The sequence below is a fragment of the Eremomyces bilateralis genome (assembly GCF_010015585.1).
Source record: "Eremomyces bilateralis CBS 781.70 unplaced genomic scaffold P152scaffold_11, whole genome shotgun sequence".
Lineage (NCBI taxonomy): Eukaryota > Fungi > Ascomycota > Dothideomycetes > Eremomycetales > Eremomycetaceae > Eremomyces > Eremomyces bilateralis.
The window spans coordinates 327391-350348 of NW_022985077.1; the positions used below are offsets into that span (position 1 = coordinate 327391).

The 22958-nt window shown below is 50.2% G+C and overlaps 6 protein-coding genes across 6 annotated transcripts; 3 read left to right on the forward strand and 3 right to left on the reverse strand.

The window, feature by feature from the left end:
* Window positions 1–790: 790 nt before the first annotated feature.
* Window positions 791–1655, forward strand: P152DRAFT_474223 (uncharacterized protein; the record flags this gene model as incomplete). Its single annotated transcript, XM_033681308.1, has 4 exons — window positions 791–824; window positions 882–1168; window positions 1220–1337; window positions 1420–1655. 4 exons carry the CDS (start codon window positions 791–793, stop codon window positions 1653–1655), a joined length of 675 nt encoding a protein of 224 aa, XP_033533617.1.
* Window positions 1656–3166: 1511 nt separating this feature from the next.
* On the reverse strand, window positions 3167–5239 carry P152DRAFT_398344 (alpha/beta-hydrolase; the record flags this gene model as incomplete). The annotated part of the gene is made up of 3 exons (XM_033676457.1): window positions 3167–3713; window positions 3792–5119; window positions 5171–5239. The coding sequence occupies 3 exons, from the start codon at window positions 5237–5239 to the stop codon at window positions 3167–3169; spliced, it is 1944 nt and encodes a 647-aa protein (XP_033533618.1).
* Window positions 5240–7266: 2027 nt separating this feature from the next.
* P152DRAFT_40256 (uncharacterized protein) lies at window positions 7267–9017 on the forward strand. The gene has a single exon (XM_033676660.1). It carries the CDS (start codon window positions 7476–7478, stop codon window positions 8625–8627), a length of 1152 nt encoding a protein of 383 aa, XP_033533619.1. The 5' UTR covers window positions 7267–7475; the 3' UTR covers window positions 8628–9017.
* Window positions 9018–11226: 2209 nt separating this feature from the next.
* On the reverse strand, window positions 11227–12939 carry P152DRAFT_488278 (MFS general substrate transporter; the record flags this gene model as incomplete). Its single annotated transcript, XM_033682116.1, has 4 exons — window positions 11227–11626; window positions 11680–12539; window positions 12590–12806; window positions 12860–12939. 4 exons carry the CDS (start codon window positions 12937–12939, stop codon window positions 11476–11478), a joined length of 1308 nt encoding a protein of 435 aa, XP_033533620.1. The 3' UTR covers window positions 11227–11475.
* Window positions 12940–15149: 2210 nt separating this feature from the next.
* On the reverse strand, window positions 15150–16808 carry P152DRAFT_514656 (uncharacterized protein). The gene is made up of 4 exons (XM_033682870.1): window positions 16362–16808; window positions 16240–16310; window positions 15776–16185; window positions 15150–15718 (listed from the first exon to the last, which is right to left on the reverse strand). Exons 1-4 carry the CDS (start codon window positions 16603–16605, stop codon window positions 15193–15195), a joined length of 1251 nt encoding a protein of 416 aa, XP_033533621.1. The 5' UTR covers window positions 16606–16808; the 3' UTR covers window positions 15150–15192.
* A 4330-nt stretch (window positions 16809–21138) lies between these two features.
* P152DRAFT_466807 (uncharacterized protein) lies at window positions 21139–22921 on the forward strand (the record flags this gene model as incomplete). The annotated part of the gene is made up of 2 exons (XM_033680720.1): window positions 21139–21701; window positions 21964–22921. The coding sequence occupies 2 exons, from the start codon at window positions 21139–21141 to the stop codon at window positions 22919–22921; spliced, it is 1521 nt and encodes a 506-aa protein (XP_033533622.1).
* Between the last annotated feature and the right edge of the window lie 37 nt (window positions 22922–22958).

The following is a 22958-nucleotide window of genomic DNA, read 5'->3' on the forward strand; positions in this document are numbered from 1 at the left end:
TCGAAGTTGGAATGGAACTTCATTCTTAAGCTCCTAATCGCATATTCTGACCCCCACAATGGCGAAATACCGAACAGGAACAACTATTTATGTCTATGAAGTGAAGATTGAGATCGACAATACCCAGGAATCCGGAATTCGTAGGGATTGGGTTGATCATATCTAGCAGATCGGTCTGACAGGTCCCAGGAATGTGGTCTTGATATAAGATTGTACCCAGTAATAAAGGAGATACCTCCGCCTGCCTTATCATGTCTTCAATTTGACCAGGAGACCTCCATCGCAGTTCACTTTCAACCGCCCTTTCGGCAAACAGGAGCTAATGCAACTATTGGAGTCACGCGTTCATCCAGTTGGTCCGAATCGAAAGCAGTCCTGTGCTAGGGTGATTTGAGCGCAGCTGGTAACCTAGTTGCATGGCGCTCTTTTCATGGGGCTACCCCTAACCCCAGCTTTATTGTGTACATAATTAAGTTAACTAACTTAGTTATCTAACTTAACTAAGTTAGGCTTTTGCCCATGCAATTGGAATTCGGGAATGCCGAATGCGCTCGTAAAAGAACCATGTAGCGTGTCTGGATCGGGCGGGGTTTCCGGTGAATCGTATGAATCGCCGGGGGCTGTACTAACACGGCAAGTTGGCAAAGTTGGGATAACTACATACGTTGGAGGGTTGTAACATTCGTGGGCATCAAAAATCGTTCCGTTCTCTTGTTCGGTCGTCGCATTTAGAAGCCGAGCATTTCGTCATTATCTCCGCAAGTTTCTCAATATAAAATAATTCAGCATCATGGCGAATATCAAAGCAGTAGAGGGCAATGCTGGTATGTGCCCGTTCGTCCGCCTGTCTCGTATCCATCTGACCAGCCTAATTATCCCAGAGGACCGCCAGCGCATCAGCACAGTCTATACCCGCGCCTTCGCTCACGATCCAGTGATAGAATACATGCTAGGCATGACGCCCGAGAAAAAATCTGCCTATCTACCCAAATACTTCGACTATTTAACGGTCGCGGCGTCGTTGAACAAAGGGTTATTCTTCGAGGCCAACGACTGGAGTTCCTGCGCGGTGTGCATGCCTCCACAGCAGAAGATCGATAGTCCGCGGACGCTGATCCCCTCGGGGCTCATTTGGATGACTCTCGACGTTGGGATTGCGTCGAGTTGGGTACGTTAAGTGTGCCAATTACCTTTCGATGATCGGTATAACGTGCTGTAGCGCATGATATCTGAATTTCCGAGCGCGGTTGGGCCAGCAAAGAAGAAGGGACTGGGGAATCAGAAGGACTTCTACTATCTCTTCTTCATCGCCACCGATCCGGATCATCAAGGTCAAGGTAATTTCATGCCAAGTCCCATTGCGATAGAGTCATAGTGAGTCACCAGAACCAACGTGGAACTAACACGAGGATTTCCAAGGCCTCGCATCTGCCATAATCCGAGTGCTGCAAGAGCGCGCTGGAAAGGAAGGCCTACCGATTTGGCTCGAGGCCACCACGACGAAATCACGCGACACCTACCAGAGACTGGGGTTCAAAGAAGTGGAAGAGGTCAGAGCTGGGAAGGGTAAGGTGAACGCCGACGGAATTCGTGAAAAAGACGGGAAGGGCGTTCCGTTGTGGGCAATGATTTGGTGGCCAGAATCCAAGGCTTGATCAGTTGAGATTTCTCGCCCTCTGCATTGTTAGATAGTACCAGAACTTCGTCGTTGCCATACTCTGTTTTGAAATCCAGGAAGCATAGTAGTCAGTATATGTAGTATTTAGAGTTGGAGTCCTGGTATATTCCCCTTTAATTTCAAGTTCATTTATCACTGGTTCAATACAATAGAAAGTGTCAGCTTTGTGAGTCTTCCTAGAAAGGGGCGCTGCAATAATAACGGTTCGACAGGTCATTCCTAAAAGTTTTGAGGCAGGAACTCTGGTACACCATCCGCACTGACCATATTTAACGACTTTTTCCTCTCAGAAGTAAAATGTAAACGCCAAGAGGGAGAGCCCTAGATTTCTGAATTTGCCAAAAGTCAACTCTAGCCAGTTTCTCATTCCACTCCTAGTCAAACAAGATTCCAAGAACTCATCTCATCCACATGATGGACCACCGTCCAGATTCCCAACAGCACCCACAGATCCTACAACGAGGATTGCCATCTCGATTACTACGACAGCGTCCTCCCTATGGCCTACCTCTCCCCCCATGATCCCCGCGAAGCGGCTATGCAACCCCTCTCTCCCGTCAGAGCTCTCTAGCCTTCATCACCGCTAGAGCTCTCGATGAACCAAAGCATCGCCCCCTCACAACGATGAAAGCCAATCTGACGGCAATCGAGCAGAACCGCGCGACCGGGCAGTGCATCAACTGGACGGAACTTGCTGCACTCAAGGAGAACACCAGTGTCTTAGAACGAAACGGGCTCGACGTCCTGCCGACGCAACCCAGGTTTGAAATTCCGGATGGCGAGCCCCCGGAAGTCCCGAGGATGAGGCTGATGCTCTGGGAGCTCAGAGTGCGTATATGTGGGAAGGAGGACTGGAACTTCTACGTAAAGCTGTGTCGGAAGAGGAGGAGGGAGATGGAGGAGAGGGGGAGGGGGAGGGGTTGTCTGGTTAAGCGTTCGTGAAACGGATCCGTGTATGGTATCCTAGATACATTTTTGCGACTGTTAATGTGGTTCGAGATGGAGTAAATCTTTAAACTCAAGATCTCTTCTATTTCTGCGGTGTGGAAACTGGCTCACTGAACGCTGGACTGTCAGTGTGTAAAAACGACTTAACGAGAATGGCGAGAAATATACCATCAATGCCTTCTCGATGGTTTCAGATGTTCATATTGGAACGCAGACTGTATGATCGCACCCGCAGATTCATAGCTCTAATCATTCACTGCTCCTATCCTTGCTTCCTGAAAGATCGAATCGGCGTGTCTCAGCCGCAGCTGGTGTAAGGAGGTCAGACTTTGCGGGCTGAGGTGCATCCTCAACCGGCCCTGCTTGTCCCTGATCCGAGACGGAATCAATTCGCGGTTTCGACAGCGCCCGTGAAGACGAGCGCATCCGAGGCCGAGCCGACCTGTATTGCCGCCGTGGACTCGGCATCGGCTCGTCCGATTCCGGCTCGAACGCCTGTTCAGCTATTTCTTGTCGGTCGATCTACGAGACGATGTCATGTCAGCGCCGGTTGGGTATAGCGTGGTTCGAGTAAAGAACGTCACATACCCGAGCCTTATCATGCTTCCCGGCCCAGCTAGCCCACACCGTCATCCCCAAGCTCTTTCTCGCTTGCCTCCGTAGCCAACTTCCTTCTTCTACCAAGTCACTTTGCCTGCCTGCAAGCGCAGTGGGCGGCGGAACTTCTATGCCCTCCGGACCATGGAACCCCTCCCAGCCGACACTGAAACGCCGGTCTCTCCATCTTGCCGCCTCGTGGCGAAACTTCTTGTCGGCCTTCTCCTTGGAAACGAACCAGTTCCTCAGGGGTCCTTCCTTGAAGACGCCGATTTCATCTGGGTCCAGGGTGAAGGCACTGAGTTGGTCGGCGGGCGGAAGAGGGTAGATATTGCCGTGGCGGTCGACCCGTTGGCGGATCATGTAGGACTCAAAGGCCGGTAAAGGATCGCCGGCTTTGCCAACTGAATTGGCAGGCCCCACGTTGAGAGGTGCGATAGGGGGCAGTGTGGGTGGCTTGGATTGCTTCGAATCTTCGGACTCGGTGGAGCTGTCCAGCTTGGCGGGATGCATTTCCCGTTTCTTGTCCCCGGCAGTGTCTCGGGACTCCTCAGAATCCGATTCCCACGATTCAGCCTCGCTAATACAGTCGTCGACGATGATATCGATCGCCCGGTGTTGTGCTCGCGCGAGTGCCCAAGCTCCGAATTGCGCAACACTTCGGTACATATACTTAGCAGGCTGCGTCCAAGATAGAGTATGACCGACATGACACAGGTCATCCCAGACTTGCAAATGGACGTTGGTGGGGGGATATTTTGCCACTAGGCCGTCGATCGTTTCCGTAACTCCTTGCCTGTCTTGATGCTTAATGGATAACTTGAATGCTGAGGGGTTTGCTGCCTTGTGCGCCAGGTATATTTGCTCATCACGTAACAGTTCGCCTCCACCTGTTTGGATGAGGAGAGGGGGTAGACCGCCGAGTGTTGGTTGGAAGATGGGACTGACCAGCGGATGCAGGAGAAGATGATTTGGTGCATACAACTGCACTTGCTCGAGCAAATCAGTGAGATGACCGTCGAGCGTGATCTTTGCTGCCTCTGGAGTCATGTAGCCTTCCGGTGGCGTGGTCTTGGAAGAAGCCAGAAGTTTCCCGAAATCCTCGTAGTTCAGAGGCGGCCACGCTAAGCTGGGCTTGTGGACAAAGCCAGAGGTCGGGATGTAGTCCATCTGATTGTCGCATACCATGCTAGGGAACGAACATGTCAAGTCTGTCCACGGACTTAGCAGTATCGCTCCTGCGGGCAACGGAATACCCTGGTCCCGCAAAGTGACAAGAGCACCAAGGGTCAATCCTCCTCCTGCGCTGTCCCCAGCCAGTATGATATGCTCGGGCTTGTGAGACTCAAGCAAGTACAAATAAGCAGCAATGCAGTCTTGTAGACCACAAGGGAATGGGAATTGCGGAGCGAGTCGATACCGAGGAGCCAGAAGACGCGCATTCAATTTACGAGCATGCCGTTGCATCTGATAGCGGTGCTCATCCACGCTTCCGAAATAGTAGGCGCCGCCGTGAACGTAGAGGATGATGCGGCTTAGAGCCACCCCGGATGCTTTTCGTTCATTGTAATCATTCCGCATCTCAATCCATTCGGCCTTGAATTGGGTTTTGGGCCTACGCCATTGCCACCAGTGTGCACCGCCCACAAGTTGGATCCCTTTGGGTCCGAGTTGACGTTGCAGCAACTCGGCGGATTCGGAAAGCAACGTCTCGGATATCTCCACCTCTTCTGAGCGTACCCATCGTGGAACTGGAACCCACTGGGCAGTGAAGGATTGAATTTCCTCAACCGTATGTTTAGACGAGTAAGTGATGAATCGACGGACTAATTCCAACCCTAGATGGTAGGAAATATGGATAGTCGGCTTCCTCTTGAGCGATCTGCGGCGTGCATACTTGGGAAACTAAGTAATGCTTCTGAGACACAATGTTTTAGGCATACTGACGTGATTTACGTATGTTGATGCAATTGTCGGGGTTATAGCCGCGGTGACGGTGAGCGTGTTGAGGACCATTTCGATATATGATCACTCGCCGAACGCGTCGACGGGTCAAGATGAACAGATATCGAGGCAACAGAGTTGGCCGGGTGATATTCAAACACCTGTAACATGCCATTCCCCACTCCAATCCAGAATTCCAAAACAATGAAGTATTAGAGATAGCAAATTAATGTGTATCCGGCGAAGAGGTCCGGGAGGTGGTCATCCTATGACGCAATACATTCAGACAATGCGGATTTTCGCGGCACACCATCAATGCCCTTCAATCCTAGACAAGGGACAAGTCAATCAGGTGGGATACATCAAAAAGCCACCTGCCTACCTTGAGGTTATTTAATAAGAGACAGAATGAATTCAGACCGTGATGAATCAAGATATCGGATCTTGACGAAGCCGAAGTTCCTTTGTTGTCGATCGCCAGCTGATACTCTCCGGCCGACCTTGCGTGCCATTTGTGCAGAACGCCATCTTCCCCAGATTCTGTCCACACGACCAAATCGGACTATCATGAGAATTGAGATTCATCGAGCTCGAAGTTCTACCTCTACGCCTTCGAATATTTGAGACAGATGTTTTGCCAAGAACTTGGCGCTGCCTTATACCCGAACTCCTCCTTTAGCATCTTCTCATCTTCGCCCTTCTGGTCTCTCTTACCCCCAAGATTCCTTCCTTCACCATCGACGCGTCTCTCGGTCGAGCTCCATTCCCGAGATCTTCAACCCCAAGCGAGTCGAATCCTCAATTCTTCAACGCATTCCATCGAGGAGCACAGTCTCGCCTAGCCGAATGCACATAATGGGAACCACTGAAGGTGATCTAGGCCAGACCGCGAGCGCGGCAGATCCATGAGACTGACTACCTCTTGATTAAAGGGTGGCGCCTTGGATATTCATTTGCTTCCATTATTGTTAGGCTAAGCGCCTAGCCATGAAATATACTGCTGGAATCAGGTAAACTAGGTATGCGCAATCTTAGAGAAAAAAAGGGTGAGGATGGATCTCCAAATACAATATCGCGGACTCGGCGCGGCATCTATCCAAAGCAGCAAAGTTGAAATCGATTTGACGGTGACCGTGTCTTGCAAAATGACTTGGCCATGCGAGTATTCAAACGAAATTTCCTGTATCATTTGCGACGATTGCTTTGATCGTGTTCAATTTCCGCTTCAGTCCCTCCAACCCCTCCTAATGACGTCGCTGTAGATCATGCGGGGATTCGGAGGATATGCAGCTCTCTGAGACAATGCTAAGGGTGGCTAGGTAGTTGATATCTCTGGGCTCTGACGAGAGAAGTGGAGTTGATGAGGCTACGGTAGCGAAACTATGGAGGAGATCATCAAAGATATTCAGATAACTAGTTGACGTCATGTAATAACTAACTTAGGTTATTTGCTAGAATTCAGGGATTCAACATTCAAACATTCTAGACCCCACAAGGGTCAAGGTCAGCTACCACATGCGAGTTCATGTTATCTTGTACAGCTTCATATCGCGCCTAGACTCTCGTTGCGCTAATAATTTCCGGTTCGAAACTGTACTCCCACCGACTCCGCCCCCTTCTCCCCACTTCGCGACATTCTGTTCCCCGCAATCAGATGTCACTAACCATTCACCATCCACTTGCTCCTAGACCTCCCCCAACTCCCAAGCCCCTCTATCTTCAACTATCTTCGAAAACAGGTTGCCCACTGAATCTACCCTGTCCAAGTTATCTTACTGCCTACTGGCACTGGGATGGTCACCAGGTTTTCGGCCGAGATAGGCCATCCCGACCCAAAAGACCAGCTCCATTTGTCAACACGTCCCACTACTTGCCAGCTGTACCACTGTGACGGCCCTTGTTTCTACCAACGATCTTATTTCAGACCCCTCTTTATAGCATCCTCGTCATTAGCATTGCGCCTCGTTTTGGAACCCTCGGGATCAGGCTGGATCTCATGCAGCACTTTCGCTAAACCCTTACGTACATAAGGTAATAGCCGTTTCCGTATATGACTCGCATGTCTAAAGGTTGGAGTTTCCTCTTCTCCTGATTTCTCCCTTCTGATTCTCTCTGCATCCTCGGTTTGTCCTTGTTCTCCTCTCGTTACCTGTCCGTTTGTCCAAGTCCTTATCTGTTGATTGGTCACCGGACCCCTTTCCGCAGTCGGGGATTCCGGAGTCGGAGATTCCGCAGTACACAAAGTTAGCTACTCCTTTGGAAATCATATGGACGCAGACATTCGACCATACAGTAGTTAGCATTCACGATGTCACGAAATCTCCTCGATATCGATCTCCCGATTGAACCACTCCCTCTCTATCGTCGGGACCCCGAAACCTCCTCAACCCTCTCCTCTGCCCCATCCTACGTCTCCGAAGCACCCACTTATTACAGCCAGAGGCCACAACCTGCCTCCGAACGCACAAGCGAAGACAACATTCGACTGCCATCTAACAGCGGGAACCATGCCTCCAACAGCAATGCCATCCCCACCCCGCTAGTTCCTCACGTCGAGGAAAGCACCCCGTCGACCTTCCAGCGTCCTCCCGCCCCAAGATATGCCCCTGGCTTCGCCCCCCGCCCCGAAGGGCCCCAAGCCCACTTCGACATGCGCTCCTATCAAGTCGGCAACTTTAACACATTCAACGCTAACCGCCAACTCCACGCTGTCGCCACCCGCCGCGCAAAGCAAGCCGCAAAGCAAGCCGGATACAAGCGCTCTGCCACCTCCCTCCCCACCGCCGGCCCCTCGTCTCAACCAACGAGACTGCCGCGCACAGTCACCGCACCCCACCCTCCTCCACTCGCTCCCCGCTCTCCCTCCCCCATCCACCTCACCTCTCCCGCCAGCTCTTCCTCCCTCCTCCCCGCCACCGCAGCCAACACCCACAACACCGCCTCCCCCCACGAAGACCCCGACCTCGTCGGTGAAGCCGCAGCATCGCGCGCACGCGCCTCCCGCCAGTACCGCGAAGCGTGCGTGGGCCCGTCGTCAGCGCGCACGGTGATGGCGACGGCGGCGCAGTATCGGGCGTTGGCGGGGGCGTCGGCGGCGGGGGCGTCGGCGGCAGGGGCGTCGGCGAGGGAGCAGGGAGGGGACTTCGGGGCGGAGAATAAGGCGTGGGATTTTTTGGTGGGGCAGATGAGTGATTGGGGGGAAAGGGAGAGGGGGTGGTCGAGGTTTCGGGAGAGGGTGGTGAGGATTGGGACGGAGAGGAGGAGGGGGGTGGGAGGAGGGGAAGCAGGAGGGAGTGGTAGGGCGAGCGGGGTGGGAGGGACGGCGGGGAGTCGGGCTGTGGTGTCGAGTTCGTCTATGGTCATCGACAGCGGCACGGAGAGGGGGTTTGGGGCGTTTGGGGTAGGAGCGGGGATGGGAGGCAGGTTGGGCGGGCGGAAGGAGTGGGGAAGCAGGATGTAATTCACGTTGATACTAACGAAGCAAGACCACTGAGCGTGAGAAGCATCGGATCGATGAACAGCGTACATGGTTGGGATTCAGTTATGATGCGATGGTCCTTAGCGACGGCACGTTGATGACTCTGCGAGACACGAATTAGCATAGAGGCATTCCTGGCGCTAGGGTTTCTATTAGGCCTACCAAATTTTTCATGATCATAGCATCCAGCTCGACTCTACTGATCCTCTCCATTAACCTACATTTCACGCCGTTTACTCGTCTTCAGTTCCACTCTGCCTGTTTTTGGATCCATAGACTAGTTATCCGACATCATAGCCCTCCTTGTTCCCAGCAAGAATATTATCCAGACAATGTCAGTTTTCAGGTCTTCACCACATCGCCCACTCTGATACCGTCCTCTCTATAGATCTGCCGCGTTCACATCCGTCCCATCGCGCCCGAATCGATGTTTCTGAGCTACTCCTGAGTCCTCCCCTGGACTGCCCCCTACCCGGTGATCAAACGTCCCGATGGCCTCCGATCACGGTGCCTCGTTCCAGCCAGTCCAATATTTTCGTTCTCGGCCAAGGATTTCTTGGGGACCACCGATCTTCTTCCGCGGAGATTTTCTCCTGAAACTCGAATCGTATGTGTCGTGGTGATAAATAATAGTAACTTAGGTAAGTATGCACATTTTCAATTACTGGCATACTGCCTCTTGAATCCTTGATAGGCCGCCTGAACCTCCACCGTTCATAGATCTTGACTCTCGGGCCGCTGGATGTTCCGCTGGAGAGGAGGATGCTGAGAACTCTAGAGCCCAAAAAGGAAGGCACGATCGGCGACAGCCGACGACCGGCAACACTGAGGCAACCCAATCGCGCCAGGGCAGGTGCCAAGCTCAGGCAGCAAGGAATCCACTTGGCAACTTTCCAGGGGTTTCTCTCCGTCTTTGTATTATCTCAGTTGGGACTCAGCCGGCAATGGTGCCCCCTGGCCAAGATTGGGTTCCGCTATACCCAATGAAGCCCAGCTTCTTTTTTAGCGTTCCTCTCTAAATATTGACCAATCATATGCCATAAAGGCAGGGGGCACCACTGCCGTCTGAGAGAAGTCTGCAGAGTTTGTATGGATGGTAGAGCATCATATCATGAAATAGGTGAGAGAACTCCCATCGCTAAGTGTACTTGATACAGAATGTTTATCGCTAATCTGTTTTCAGAAATTGGTTCTACGCCCTGACTTCTACATTTCATCAAGTTTTAGGACCAATCCAACCACTCTACAGTCCGTCACGGTTCAGACATTGGCCGGTTATAATATCACATGACATCACATGACCAACGCCTGAGTGCTTTTGTAAAAGTTACATATCAGGAAGACTCTCCGCTTGATGGATCTTCCTCCTTTGTACTAATATTATCTTTCACACGTAGTACAATACACGTATTCCAGACAACATCACTACGTGTCTACGTCCTTGACACTAGGGTTTGACAGCAAATCATGAAACTCGTCGCTAACTGCTTGCTCAGGACTCATCAAGATACGGGTGTATAATCCAGCTGCAATCTCCTTTAACAGGTTCGGATTCGTGCGCTTGGTCTCCGCTGTAACAAGGCAAGGCCTGACCTCTTCTGCTCCTCTCCAAGCTTGCTTAAAGGAATCAACTGGATGACAATTCTGCCAATAAAGATTGGGATAGCATGGAAGATAATGCTCTTCCCAAAACCAGTCTTAGCAGAGACAATAGTATCCCCATGGCGAAAAACAATTCGTCGAAGAGCCCGAACCTAGTTGATACGTGGGAGCCGACCAGCCAGGAGTCGCTGCAAACCATGGAAGATCAGACCATACTGGTATTTAATGTTCTTTCGTATCAGGCAGGCCTTGACTAGCTCTTGTAATACCGAGCATAACTCTTCATCTGGTGTCGTTGCAATTATGGATATCCGTTCTTCGATCGTTTTCTCGATGGAAGGTGGTTGTACAGAGGTTGGATTCTTATATAGGGAGGTTTCACGCCCATAGGCGCGGCCTTGCCGGCGCTTTAGTCGCATGGAGGCAGATCTAGAGATTGATCCTTTACGCTTGATGACGCGACAAGCAAGCTTTAAACTCTAGTTACAGAATCTACAGTTAGAAATTCGGTATTTAAAAGCCATAAGACGGTTTAACAAACCCTTATCTATATTTCATCAACTTCTGGAGCCCACCCAACTTCTCCGTATGATGTTATTCGCAACCTCGTCAGTTCTAGTAAATCTCATCATCTACATATCCACGCTAATTTTGCAGAGGCTTCTCAGACGGTACACAAGACAGTTGCACTCACGTGAGTAGATTTTACGCTAAATATGGGTCTAATCCGGTTCTGGTTTAGTTAAACCAGGGTCATGGCTTGGGTAACGTCTGAGCCCAAGCTGAGATAATCTTTGTAGGAGTTTCTTTCAATCTCATTCGCGACACCGCCGCAACTGCATCGCTCACGTTTACTAATTAACAACTTTATCCTTACGATAGCATTATTGCTCAGGCGGTGCTTCTTTGAGTGCACTAATTGATTCGAATTGGATTGGCTCAAACGCGAAGTTGCTGCACATATTTCTTACGCCCATCCACGTCCATGGAGAGCCAAGTTGACCTGAACCTTCACTAGCTGAGAACTCCGTGATGATTAAATAAATGGCCAAAGCCTGTCAAAACTAGGTGATATTTTGGGATATACAAGAGATTGAGAGACTGCTTGAGCCCACTCTTTTTTTAATGGAGGGAGTCTTATGTCGTGATCTCGTTCTATTTTAGTTCTTATCTTGTCAAGTCCAGCGCAGTTTGATGTCAGCCCCGTGTTCATTCGATCCTTTGCCTTTCACACTTTGGCAAATAATTTTTTGTCTTGTTTCACACGCGACCACCCAATTAATGCTCCACCAACCATAATGCTTAAGCCAGAATACAGTGAGAGCGCAAGATACCCATGCGGAACAAGCTTGCCACTGATCGGATTCCCGACAAGTCCACTGCGATGTGTTAGTCATTACATACCACCTCATGCTAACAACTGCGCACTTACGTTACGGAAACCGCTGCTAGGACCAGTCCAATTGCTGTCCCATATGTTTCAGGAGTCGATAGCTGCGTAGAGCATGCCGCCTGAAGGATTAGAATCGCACCCGAAGAGAATCCGTATGCCAGCGACCAAACCACTAAACCCGCAGCACTCTTTGCAGCAGTCCAGCAGAGGGCGACGACTGCTGAGGTCACACAGGCGATGATCAATAGATTAAAATGACCGTACCTGTCGGATAGGATCCCGGGGATGATTCGACCGAATAACGAGGCGCCGTTGGCGATGGAAACCAAGTAAAATGCGAAGCTCGCCGAGTGACCGAGGGCGGTGGCGTAAGTGGTGACGAAGAATAGGGGTGTGAATAGCCCAAGGAATGTCAGCGCGAGGCCGATGCAGAGAAGGATAAACGTTCCGTTTTTCGCAATGGAGAAGTCGATTTTCTTGCGAGGCTCCTGCTGCTGGGCGTCGTCTTGAAGATCTTCCCCATCCCCTGAGGCAGTCGTGGACACTGGCTTCGCAGGACTTCGGACAGTCAAGACACTCAATACCCCTAGAGGGAGCATGGTGAATGCCATGATACGAATCGTCCACTCGAAACTGAGTCGGTGATGATTCAGCATTCGATCGAGCATAATCGGCCAGATAACACCTCCACAAGAGGATCCTCCTATGGTGGCACCCATTGCCAAACCTCGATGCTGCTGGAAGTATTTCGGAACCATCGCAATGGTAGGTATGGCTAGAAACGACATTCCGATGCCTAGGAGAACCCCTTGGGCGAGGACGAATTGATAGTATTCCGTGCACAAGGACAACATGAACATGGCGAATGGCACGAGGATGGCCCCGACCGAGAGTGGTACCTTTCGACATATCAGTTCGCCCAACGTCAAGATGATCAAGGCGTGCTTACTGCTGGCCCGATCCGATCCAACAGCACACCGGGCGCTGGAGCCGCAGCGAACATGAGGAAAGTCGCCAAGGAACCGATCCACGCGATGTCGAACTCCGTGCGGTCGGACAAGAGATGTGCATACAGGTATTCTTGAAACACTCCAAAAGCATTCAGGAATCCTGTCGTGACGAACACGGCGAAGAAGGACCCGACAAGGACAAGTACGGAACGCCGACTAGGACAAATATCAGTGCTTCAGTTACGATATGAATCTAGATCATGACGCACTTGACTTCCGTACCTGATTCCGCATCCTTCAGCGCCTCCGGACATTTGTCTGAGGGCTTCTCACTTTCCGATAGTTCCATACCTGGGGGCGGTTGAATTTATGGCGTTGAGTTTCATGCAATTGACACATATTCAGCCATTTTCCTTCTGGGCGTCTACCTCCTTATATATCCTGCAAGCTCCGTGGACTTTCCGCTTGAGAGCTGGCTCCACGGACCATTTTTCGCTCTGAGGTTTCCTATCCCGGAGTCTCCATGGACTTTCCGATACAGAGTTGCAGCCAGGGGCCATAGGGCCAATGGGTCTTAAAAGGCGGTCATTAGCATTGGAATGGTTTCCTCATTCCTGCTCCTCCGAAGTCCCCTAATCGTCGCTACAGAGCGTAAATGTGCTCACCTCTAGGTTATTTTTCATTTGTACCCCATTAAGGGGCGGTAGTACTGAATTTTCTTTTCCGGTTTAGCGTTCCCCCATCCGGTATAGCGTTATTTTTCAAATCCGCGAGTACAAATAGCTACCGCCTACCCCCTCTCAATCTTGATAACCCTCTTCTGCCTCACCATTCAATAAATGCCTTGAAGAGGCTTCCGATATCCCGAGCCACCAGGCAGGCATGGAGTGGCGGTCCTTACATCGAGGAGACTTGTTGATGCGGAAGGGTAGCCACCTTGGATCGATATGCGATGGCGTGTCCCCGATTGACTACGCCCAGTACAGTCGGCCATCGTGTTGATAGGAACATGACGAATAAATTGTCCGATAGCAGTCACAAGATGCATTGTTCAGGCTGTGAGCCTTGAAAAGATGAATGCATGTTGACTTATCCGGTGAATCTTTTAATAGAACCAGTAGTTACCTTTTGAGGAGCTACTAATAATTACTGGCAGAGTTTGTGGGTCCTCGAATTTGACTCGAGTTCAGGGTAATAATCTTCTCCCTCTCCTTATCCTTTCTCTCAACTCCTTCCTCTCCTTTTCCTTCCTCTCCTTCTCCTTCCTCTCCTTCTCTTTCCCTTTTTTTCCTCTGCCATCGCGTGTCCATGCCACTTGCAATGGGACCCGAGCTTTACCATTCCATCAGAATTAAGACGGCTCTCTCTGAACTTGATGTTGACGCCGCCGTTCTTCAACAGGAAGAGCTTGCGGGCTAGGGGATGAAAATCCAACGTTTTGTCTCCCTTTGTTAAACAAAACTTCCGGCAAGCTCAGACCGTCGATATCCTCCGTGGTGAGTAAGCAGCGTTTATTCTTTGCTTCTTGTTCTGTGTGAATACCAAAATCAAGTATGACTTTCCTCATCAAGAGTGTCTACTTTATACGCGCTAACTACTCCACAGGACTCTAGACAACTTGCAATACAGTTTCAAACCATCGCTTTGGTGAGTGTATTGGGTTTGGTTCTGGATCATAAGCTGACGAGTCAAGGCATTATGCCCGTTATCACTTTGTTGTCTTGGAGAAGCTGTTAGGTTCGATGAAGCTGTTAGGTTTGAAGAAGCTGTAAGGTTTGGAGAAGCTTTTAGCTTTGGAGGAGCTGCTAGGTTTGGAGAGGGAGGAAGGTTCGGAGAAGCTGGCGGGTTCGGGCCTTGACTCCCTGCCGGACTATGAAGACTGGAGCAGAGATTGACGAAAGTTCAAGAAACTAGGTTAGCACCGCAATGTTTTGCGGCATCAAAAGAACTGAACTAAGGTCGTAATCCTCTCGAGGCAAGATGAATACTTGATGGTCAAATTAGTGCTATAATGAGGAACGAATTGGTTCGTAATTTGTACTCTTCAGTATGATAAAGAACGTATCCTCACTCAATTTACGAATTTGACTATCCATGAGCTAGCTTGGCTCCTGCTGCCTAGATAATGCATGGGGATGCAAGTCACTCCAGTCACTCCAGTGTCCAACCCTCCTCAATCCTCATACATAGTACAACCGCCACCATATAACCCTTGCAAGTCGGACACTACAATTCCTCTCGACCACCAAGGGGTATTCAACGGTACATAGCCCGTTGCGTATACATCTGTTTACCGTCTTCAACGTTGACGGCATTAATAATATAAATGTTACCACCACTTATCCCCTTCTTCAATCCTTAGAACCGCCTACTCCTTCTATTGGTAACCGTGGCTCTAGTAGTTTAAAACGGGGCCACGACCGTTCAAGCACCCCACCAGATCAATGATGATGGAACACTCTCCAGAATAGCATCAACAATAGGACAGACCTCTGGACAACCGGTGAGTGAGTGAGGGTTTAAGACCACAAGGCAGCCAGTTGGAGAAAGCATTGATTTCGCGTATCGTGTATTCATATTTCCATTAGAAAGGATTATTTATTTACGTGTTGTGGCCGTGTCGTGACCGTGATGTCGAGTCAGTTAGCCATGACCTATCTATTTCCTCCGGCAGTCTTCTCGGTTCTTGATGGAAATCCTGCCGCTCTTTGAGGGACCCCATCTCGATGTCTCTGCTCCCTCCATCATCTAGATAACTTGGCCGATAGCGTTCGGTAAGTTGTTCGGACGACTCGGACGCATCATAAGCAAACTGACTGGGGGTGGGATATTTCTTATCCACAGTATCCAATGTCCTCCCCCCGTTCTTAGCCTCATTGTAATCCAATCCATTCCTCCCGTCGGTGCCATTCTGCCTCTTCGTGGGGGTCCTCCAGCTGGCACTGATGTTCGAAACATTGAGATCCTTGAAGAACACCTTCAACGCTGGCGCGGATGCACACATGACTGCGAGATGAGACTCTATAGCGAACCAGATCCACGCTGGGTACGATTCCCATGTCATGTCATATGTATGGTAGTAGATTGGAATAGTGTACACGACGCGCAAGACGCCGCAAATGCAAAGACTGCGGGTTCATGATTAGCAACCACCATCATTAGAAGTAGATGTGGGTGAAACGTACACGAAGCCAACTCCGAAAACAGCAGCCAAAACTATCTTTTGTCGCCGTGGGATTCGAATATTCCGGAACAAAACCAGGGGCATACCACAAACAATAAAATCTTGCACCACGCTAATGGTTGACGCGGCGATTAAGTTGGCAGGCTCGTTGATGCAGGTATAATCCTGTTTGTGTTTCGCGTTCCAGAGAATGTCAACCTGTAACCAAAACGCGGAGATCGGGCGGCAATGAAACCACAGCGTAAGCGTAAAGACGATAAAGTAGCCCAATACGAACGCAATGGCGGCATACACGCAGTAGAGGAAGCGGTGCGTAACCGCGCCTACGCCTAGGCGTCGGTAGAACAGGAGAATAGAGATCTTGGTGGTTACGGTGGAAAGCATGTAGATTTGCTCCAGAGCCATGGTAATCTGCAATGGTCAGCAACCGGATATCTTGATCGGGCCTGGCTTCGGGATACGTACTTGACGACTCTGTAGAAGGACGGGGAGCGGATTGTCCCATACATGGCGATCGAAGCCGTACCACCTGAAGGCTTTGTGTTCGTTAGATTGTGCCAGCTATAACCCAACGGGGAGCATCTTACCCAAGCTCAATGCAACGGTGAGGCCGGTCAAAGGGATCAGATTGAAGACGATCAACACATCGTCAATACCGGGACTCTTCGATATTATAAATCGAGCCCACAGGCGAAGGGCAACGACGATGTACGTGAAGGCCAGGAGGACGGATACAAGGATCACGATTTCCCATCCTCTCGTTTCCGGATTCTTGTAATTCGGCTTCCATGTCGTGACAACCGCCAGTGGAGGAAATGGTCCACCACCCATCTTGAAGAGAGTCCGCCTGGAGTCCCGGAGTGGATACTTGGGACTGATCACAGCAGGACAACAGGACAGAAAAATGAGCTCGAACCTGGGAAGTCGGGCGCTCCATGATAGCAAAGTCCTGTCTTTAAGGCGAAACGGGAAAAGCTTCGAGCGATCAGAGTTCGCCAGCCTGGGAACGAAAGTTACAACCAGGTTATAAGCGGGAACGGCTCGTAGATCCATACCACGGACCAGGGACAGGTCATAATAGACGGGACGCGATCCCCGCTTATTGGTGAGCACGGTTGTCAGATGGCCTAGCGCAAACTCTAAACCGTTCTGATGGAACGGCAGGTCTCAACGAAAGGAATTAATTAGCTTTCCCCTAACTAATTCCTGACTCTGTATTCCAGCATCCTGCAAATTGTCTAGGGGACTTGAAAGTCGAAAGTCGAAACGAAGTGTGAGCGGGACCTTTAATCCTGTATGAAAAGAACCTGAGCACTGCTCTCCCTACTGAATATACCCTATGCTTGAGATAGGAGGAGCATCTCGATTACTGTATGTACAGGATATTCCGTACTGTATGAAGTCAGCTGTCAGGGCTCGGGCCTATGAATCGCAATGATAAGATGCAAGTTTCAACTCGCAAGGCGGGACATCGAAGGGCACGGACTAGTTAGGCACATCATACATGTGATTGTGGGACTTTGGTAAGCTTTATCCGTAAGTTAGTTATTGGAATCGGAAATCGATCACTTAACATTTTGTCCAATTACCATTCAGTTCTTCCGAGTTCGTCCATGTCCCGTGGTGAGATGTGGGGATTCAGGGGGGAGTTGCAGAGCCGCACTAATTATTCCCATAGTCTGTGTGGTCTGGGGTAATACCTTACCATAGTAATTGGTTGCTGGACTACATTTTTATATTTGCGTTCTTCGCATCGCCAATCCAATTCCAGGACATAATACACCAGCACTTCGTCTACCATTTGCATCGATAATTATTCGTCGAGAGGCGGTTGTTCGGTTGGAACACGCTGTTTGGACCTGCCCAGTAGGCCACATTAACGTGAGAAGAGTTTGGGGCCGAAGACGCCGATCACGCGTCACATCATTCCGATCACGGCTCTTGAGTCTTAGCCCTTTGTTCATGTGTCTGAGGCTCTATGAAGTCGGCGATGTTTGTCTGAACTCTGATGTAGGATTCGAAAAGGGTGATAGAGGAAGAGGGTACTTGTGCCTCGTGTGCCCATTTGATGCCAAATTGGGCGCGTGCCGTGAGTACCTAGGCCGTATTGTTTGGAGTCGAACTAAGAACTTGATTAGCGTTGGGGTATCGTGGTGGCTGATGGGTACCTATTGGCAAAAATTCCCTAGCAGCTAAAGGTCGTTAAAATGTATCTAAGCTCTAAGGGCGAAGGGTCGGGTAAGCAAGCTATAATTCAGGGGCGCATTAATATTGCGTACATAATTAACGTAGTAGTACTAACGTAATCCACCAGCGAGTCGCCCAAACCACCGAGTCGCCCACCTCAACCGTGGCCCACTACCGTAACCTGAATATCTCAACAACTACCGAAGCAATTTATTAATTAGGAAGTAGGCTAGGATCTACGTTTTCTGGTATAGCTAACTGAGGCATTGAACAGGTCTCAACTCGATGTCCTGGCTCGCGACAGCGTCCGCAACGTCGCTGGCGCCTTCCAGGAGCGTCACTAGAAGCACCATTTTGACTGATTATATCTTGATCCCGACGTTGTTCAACTAATTGAAGCCCATCAGTAATTGAGCGCGTGTCAGCGCCCTTAAGCACTTTTTTTTTTCGTTGTTTGCGCTTTGATAGCGTCTCGTTTGCCTTCCGAAGCTTTCCTATCTCAACCTCCATGATTGAAGCTCCGTGCGCGATCATTTGAACACCCTTCTCAAGGCTTGTAAAGCTTTCTAAAAGCGATGTTGGGGAGGTATTTTGATGTCTTTGAAGGCGCTGTCGTATGTACTCCGTTTGGGATCCTATTTCAGCGACATTGCGTGGTGTTTGCGACACCCATTGAGGGATCTCTGGTAATGGCGTCGGGGTCCGTAATCGGACATCAAGCTTTGAAATAACAGCTTCTGGATCGAAAGGCACTAATCCTGCGCCTCTGAAGGCGCCCTGGATATTCTCCGTAGCAATTGCTTTTTCGAAGGCGGTCTTGAAAGCAGGTAAAAAGTCCTCTTCCGTGATGTGGTTGATGCGGCACCGGATAAAGTCCTCAATCTCCTTGCTATACGCGCGCTTCAATGGCCCAAAACAGCCAACGTCGAGGGGTTGTAGCAAATGTGATGAATGCGAAGGCATGCAGAGAGTAATGATCTTCTGGTCCTTGCAGAAATCCTGGAATTGGATAGTGTCATGGTTGTTATGGCCATCCATAATCAGAAGCCGATAGGCGCCAGTCGTACGGTCTTCTGTGAAGCGATTAAAATGCTTTAACCACTCAAATCCATGCTCAAGGGACGTCCAGCCCTTCTCGCTAACTGATAGAACCCAATCAGGCCTATCCGCAATCGCCTCGTACGAGGTATTGTAATGTCGAGCGCCTTTGAAGATGATGAAGGGTGGGACAACCCAACCTTGCGCGCTGGCAGCAATGATCGATGTTACCCATTCTGTATTGCCTGGCTGCAAGGTTTTTGGAGTCTGACGTCGTTCGGTACCCGTGCTGACCATGCGTGTCCCGATTACGCCCATTTGAAAGCCAACTTCATCAAAGTTGTAAGTATCTTCATCCAGGATGCCGTATTTTGCCTTCACGTTGCGTACGAGGCGAAACCACGCGCCAATAATCTCTGGATCTTCGTTCAGGGCTCTTTTATAGTCGTACTTTCGATTAACACGTGTTTTGAGCTCTGGAACGCGTTGTACGAATCTCGATGGCCAATTGATACCAACGTGAGCCTGACCGCGATCGGTGAGTAGCTTATTGGCTATATCTCGCAACATATCGTAATTGAGTTGAAATCCGCGCGCATCGACGTCGAGGCAATAGTCGATAATCACCCTCTCTTCTGTATTTGAGAGCTTTTTCGAATTCGGAACGCAATCGCTTCGTGCAGTCATTCCGTTGCGGCGGTCACGTAAGGTACTCCACGGGACGTTGTAAGCTTTTGCAGCTTCTCGAATTGATTGAACTTGGTCTTGTTCGATAGTCTGGATGGCTAGGTTCATTCTAGCTTCATTTGAAGGTAATTGAGGGCGCTGTTGTTGAGACATTGCGAAAAAACCATGATGATCGCTGTTATGGAGATGAGGTGGGCGACTCGGTGGTTTGGGCGACTCGCTGGTGGATTACGTTAATTCAACATCGACCAACACTACGATTTGGGAACCAAGACTTTCTGGACCCTGTCACCCTGTGCCCAGGATGAAAAGGGTAACTGAGACACTGTGGGTGATTTAATCCTGGATATCATCTTGCCTCCCCTAGAACATTCTCATAAAGCCGGACGATCGAATCAATCACCTGGATCATATCCATCGTCATGGAGAAACCGGAGATATTTTGACTACAAGTCTCTCTCCCAGCCACCATCTGGTACACAAGGTGTACATAGTATGGGCTATGGGCCTATGGCAAAACATATTGACGTCTGACGAGTCACGAGGGACGACGTCTTCGCTATTACATAGTTTTGTTTGAACATGGCCAAAGCTTATTTACGCGAGATGATGGCGCAATCGGCAATACGAGACCTTACCACTGGCTACCAGAGAAGTGCGAAACCCAATTCCAGCCGTTGACCCAACAGCGCCACATCGGCGCTTAGCTCCCCTCCTGTTCCCGAATCCCGATGCGTCGTTTACCCTTGTCCAACTCCCAATCGCGAAATCCATCAATCCCGCTGGGAGTCTGGGTGCAGTAATCAATCGACTCATCGAAGCACATTCCACGTTTCCTCATAACTGATGAACATCCCGCCAAGTCTCGACTCTCGAAACCACCCATGTCATCCAGTTCGAGTATCGGACGAAGGAAGACCCGCCAAAGTCCGGTGTCTTGTGATCTCTGTCGGCTGCGGAAACTCAAATGCAGTCGAACGTTTCCATGCACGAACTGTATAGCACGAGGCGAACCGTGCTCCGGTGGCATCGGATTGGAGACGGAGAAAACAAGAGCGCGGCAAAGGAAGAACGGGGACGAGGTGGATAGTCGGCAAATCCTCGACAAACTTCATCGACTGGAGGAGCTGCTGGTGAGCCTCAAGTCCGACACATCGGTCGCTGGCGGCAAAGATCACGGCCGCATTGAACTCGACCGAAGTTCCGGCGCTTCAGAAGTGCATCAGGATGAAAGCAATTTTTTGGAGTCGGTTGGCGTTCGAGATGTGCCTCTGGTACAAGAATCCACGATTGATTGAAGTCGCCTGCTTGACTAACACCGACTAGCTTCATGATGTATGCGATGATCTAATCTTCCGGAGCCTTCCTGCTCATGAAATCCTCCGCGATTTGCTATTGAAAGAACATGAGGCTCGCATTCATCCCATTAAAGAACACTCGGCCATCTCTAAGATGATCGATTTTCCGAGTCTAGAAGAAGCGAGAGCCCTGGTTAATGCTTACGGAACTAAATTGTCAGCGATTCACCATGTTGTCTATACACCGACCATACGCGCCTCGTGTGAAGATATCATGAGGCGGATAACCGTTCATGAATCTGTCTCATCTGGCCAGGCTGCTCTTCTTCTTTCCATCTTCGCCATGACCTGCTGCTTTTCCTCCTACATCATGCAAGAGAGCCTCCCTCCGTTCCTCAATAGTGTCGAGTTCGCTTCCCATCTCTCAACACTATGGGTTAAGTCTTCGCTAGACTGCATCGACCATTCGAGGAGAGCCAGGGGAGGCACAGTTGAAGATGTTCAAGCATCTATCGTTCTATATCTTTTGGTCTTCAACCTGGAAGGTTACTCCCCTCGAGGACGGGCAATTTTTCAAAATGCCCTATCAACGGCGCGGGAGCTCTCGTTACACCGTGTTGATTTCAAAAGCTCATCCGACGTGAATCTCACGGATAGTGAATTCATTCAGAAAGAGATCAAGCGGAGGATATGGTGGCATTTGGTCTCATCAGACTGGTACGAGTTTCACGCTTCATATGCTTTATCCTGGTTTGGACGAAATTGATGGCCTCGTGACGTTGCTGCGCCTCGAGTCTAGGTAGGGGAAGATATTAGGCCTGCGTGGTTGAAAGGGGTATATACGCAGCTCTTGTCTCGTATAATAAGGTAAAATATGGTGAATGGTTAAGAGCTTCTGGCGCCCAGGTCTACTTCAAGGCCATCAATTTCGTCCACTCTGAGTGGTTGTTTCGTATGGCCTGTAGCTGACTTTTATTAGGCTACTTGCCCTCACAGGAGGCCCGCAGGAAGGCACTTATCAGACTCAACCAGGCCACATGGCGGTCAACCTTCCCCGGAATATCAATGATGAGGATTTCATCCAGCGGCCGCATGACTACGAGAGACCTCTCTCTGAGCCCACAGCGATGGCGTACTTCCTTCATCGCGTTGCATTCTCCGAGATTTGCCGCAAGATTGTCGATACTCTCCCCTTTCATGCGGTCAAGAGTGGAAAATTCGATTACAACCAGGTGCTCGAACGAGACCGGGAGCTGGAGGGGTTTTTGCAGAACCTCCCGGACTGCCTGCAGTTAGACGATTCCGGTGCAAGTTTGGCGGAGCCCTCCATCTGGCCGATTCAACGATACGTGATGAATCTCAACTTCCATGCGCGCAGATGTAAACTGCACCAACCGTTTCTGATCCGGAACTCGACGAATCCGGGATACAGCCACTCTAGGACAGCCTGTCTCAGATCCGCACGAGCCATTCTCGCGATTCAGCAGAATCTGAAACTCGAGATGGACCTGGCCACCATCCCCCCCCTTCGGTTCATCGTTATTATCCACTACTGCTTTCTCGCAACCACTGTGCTCGTAATGGATTTATGCCTCAACCGGTCCAAGGAGACTGAAGAAACCCAGATTGCCGACATCATGAGTGCGTACCGGTGTCTTCAAGAAGTCCAGGGAACTTTACCTGCCGTCGCAACATTTCTAAAAGCTATGTCCGAGTTGCTCGGGAGATACGACATTTCAATTAACCACAACGCAACCCCGACGCGACTGGTGAATGCGCAAATGGAAATTCCCACGGATCTTGGCGACACTGGGACATCTTCCCTTCCATACTTTGAGCTCGGGGGTACGTGGGAAGACTTTGGCACCCTTGGACACGAGACGACGTACCCGAGTTGGGACCAGTTGTTTTCCGAAGTAGAGTCTCGTTTCATTTAGCGTGGCTCAGAACCTTTGACGCCGTCTAGGCTACGAT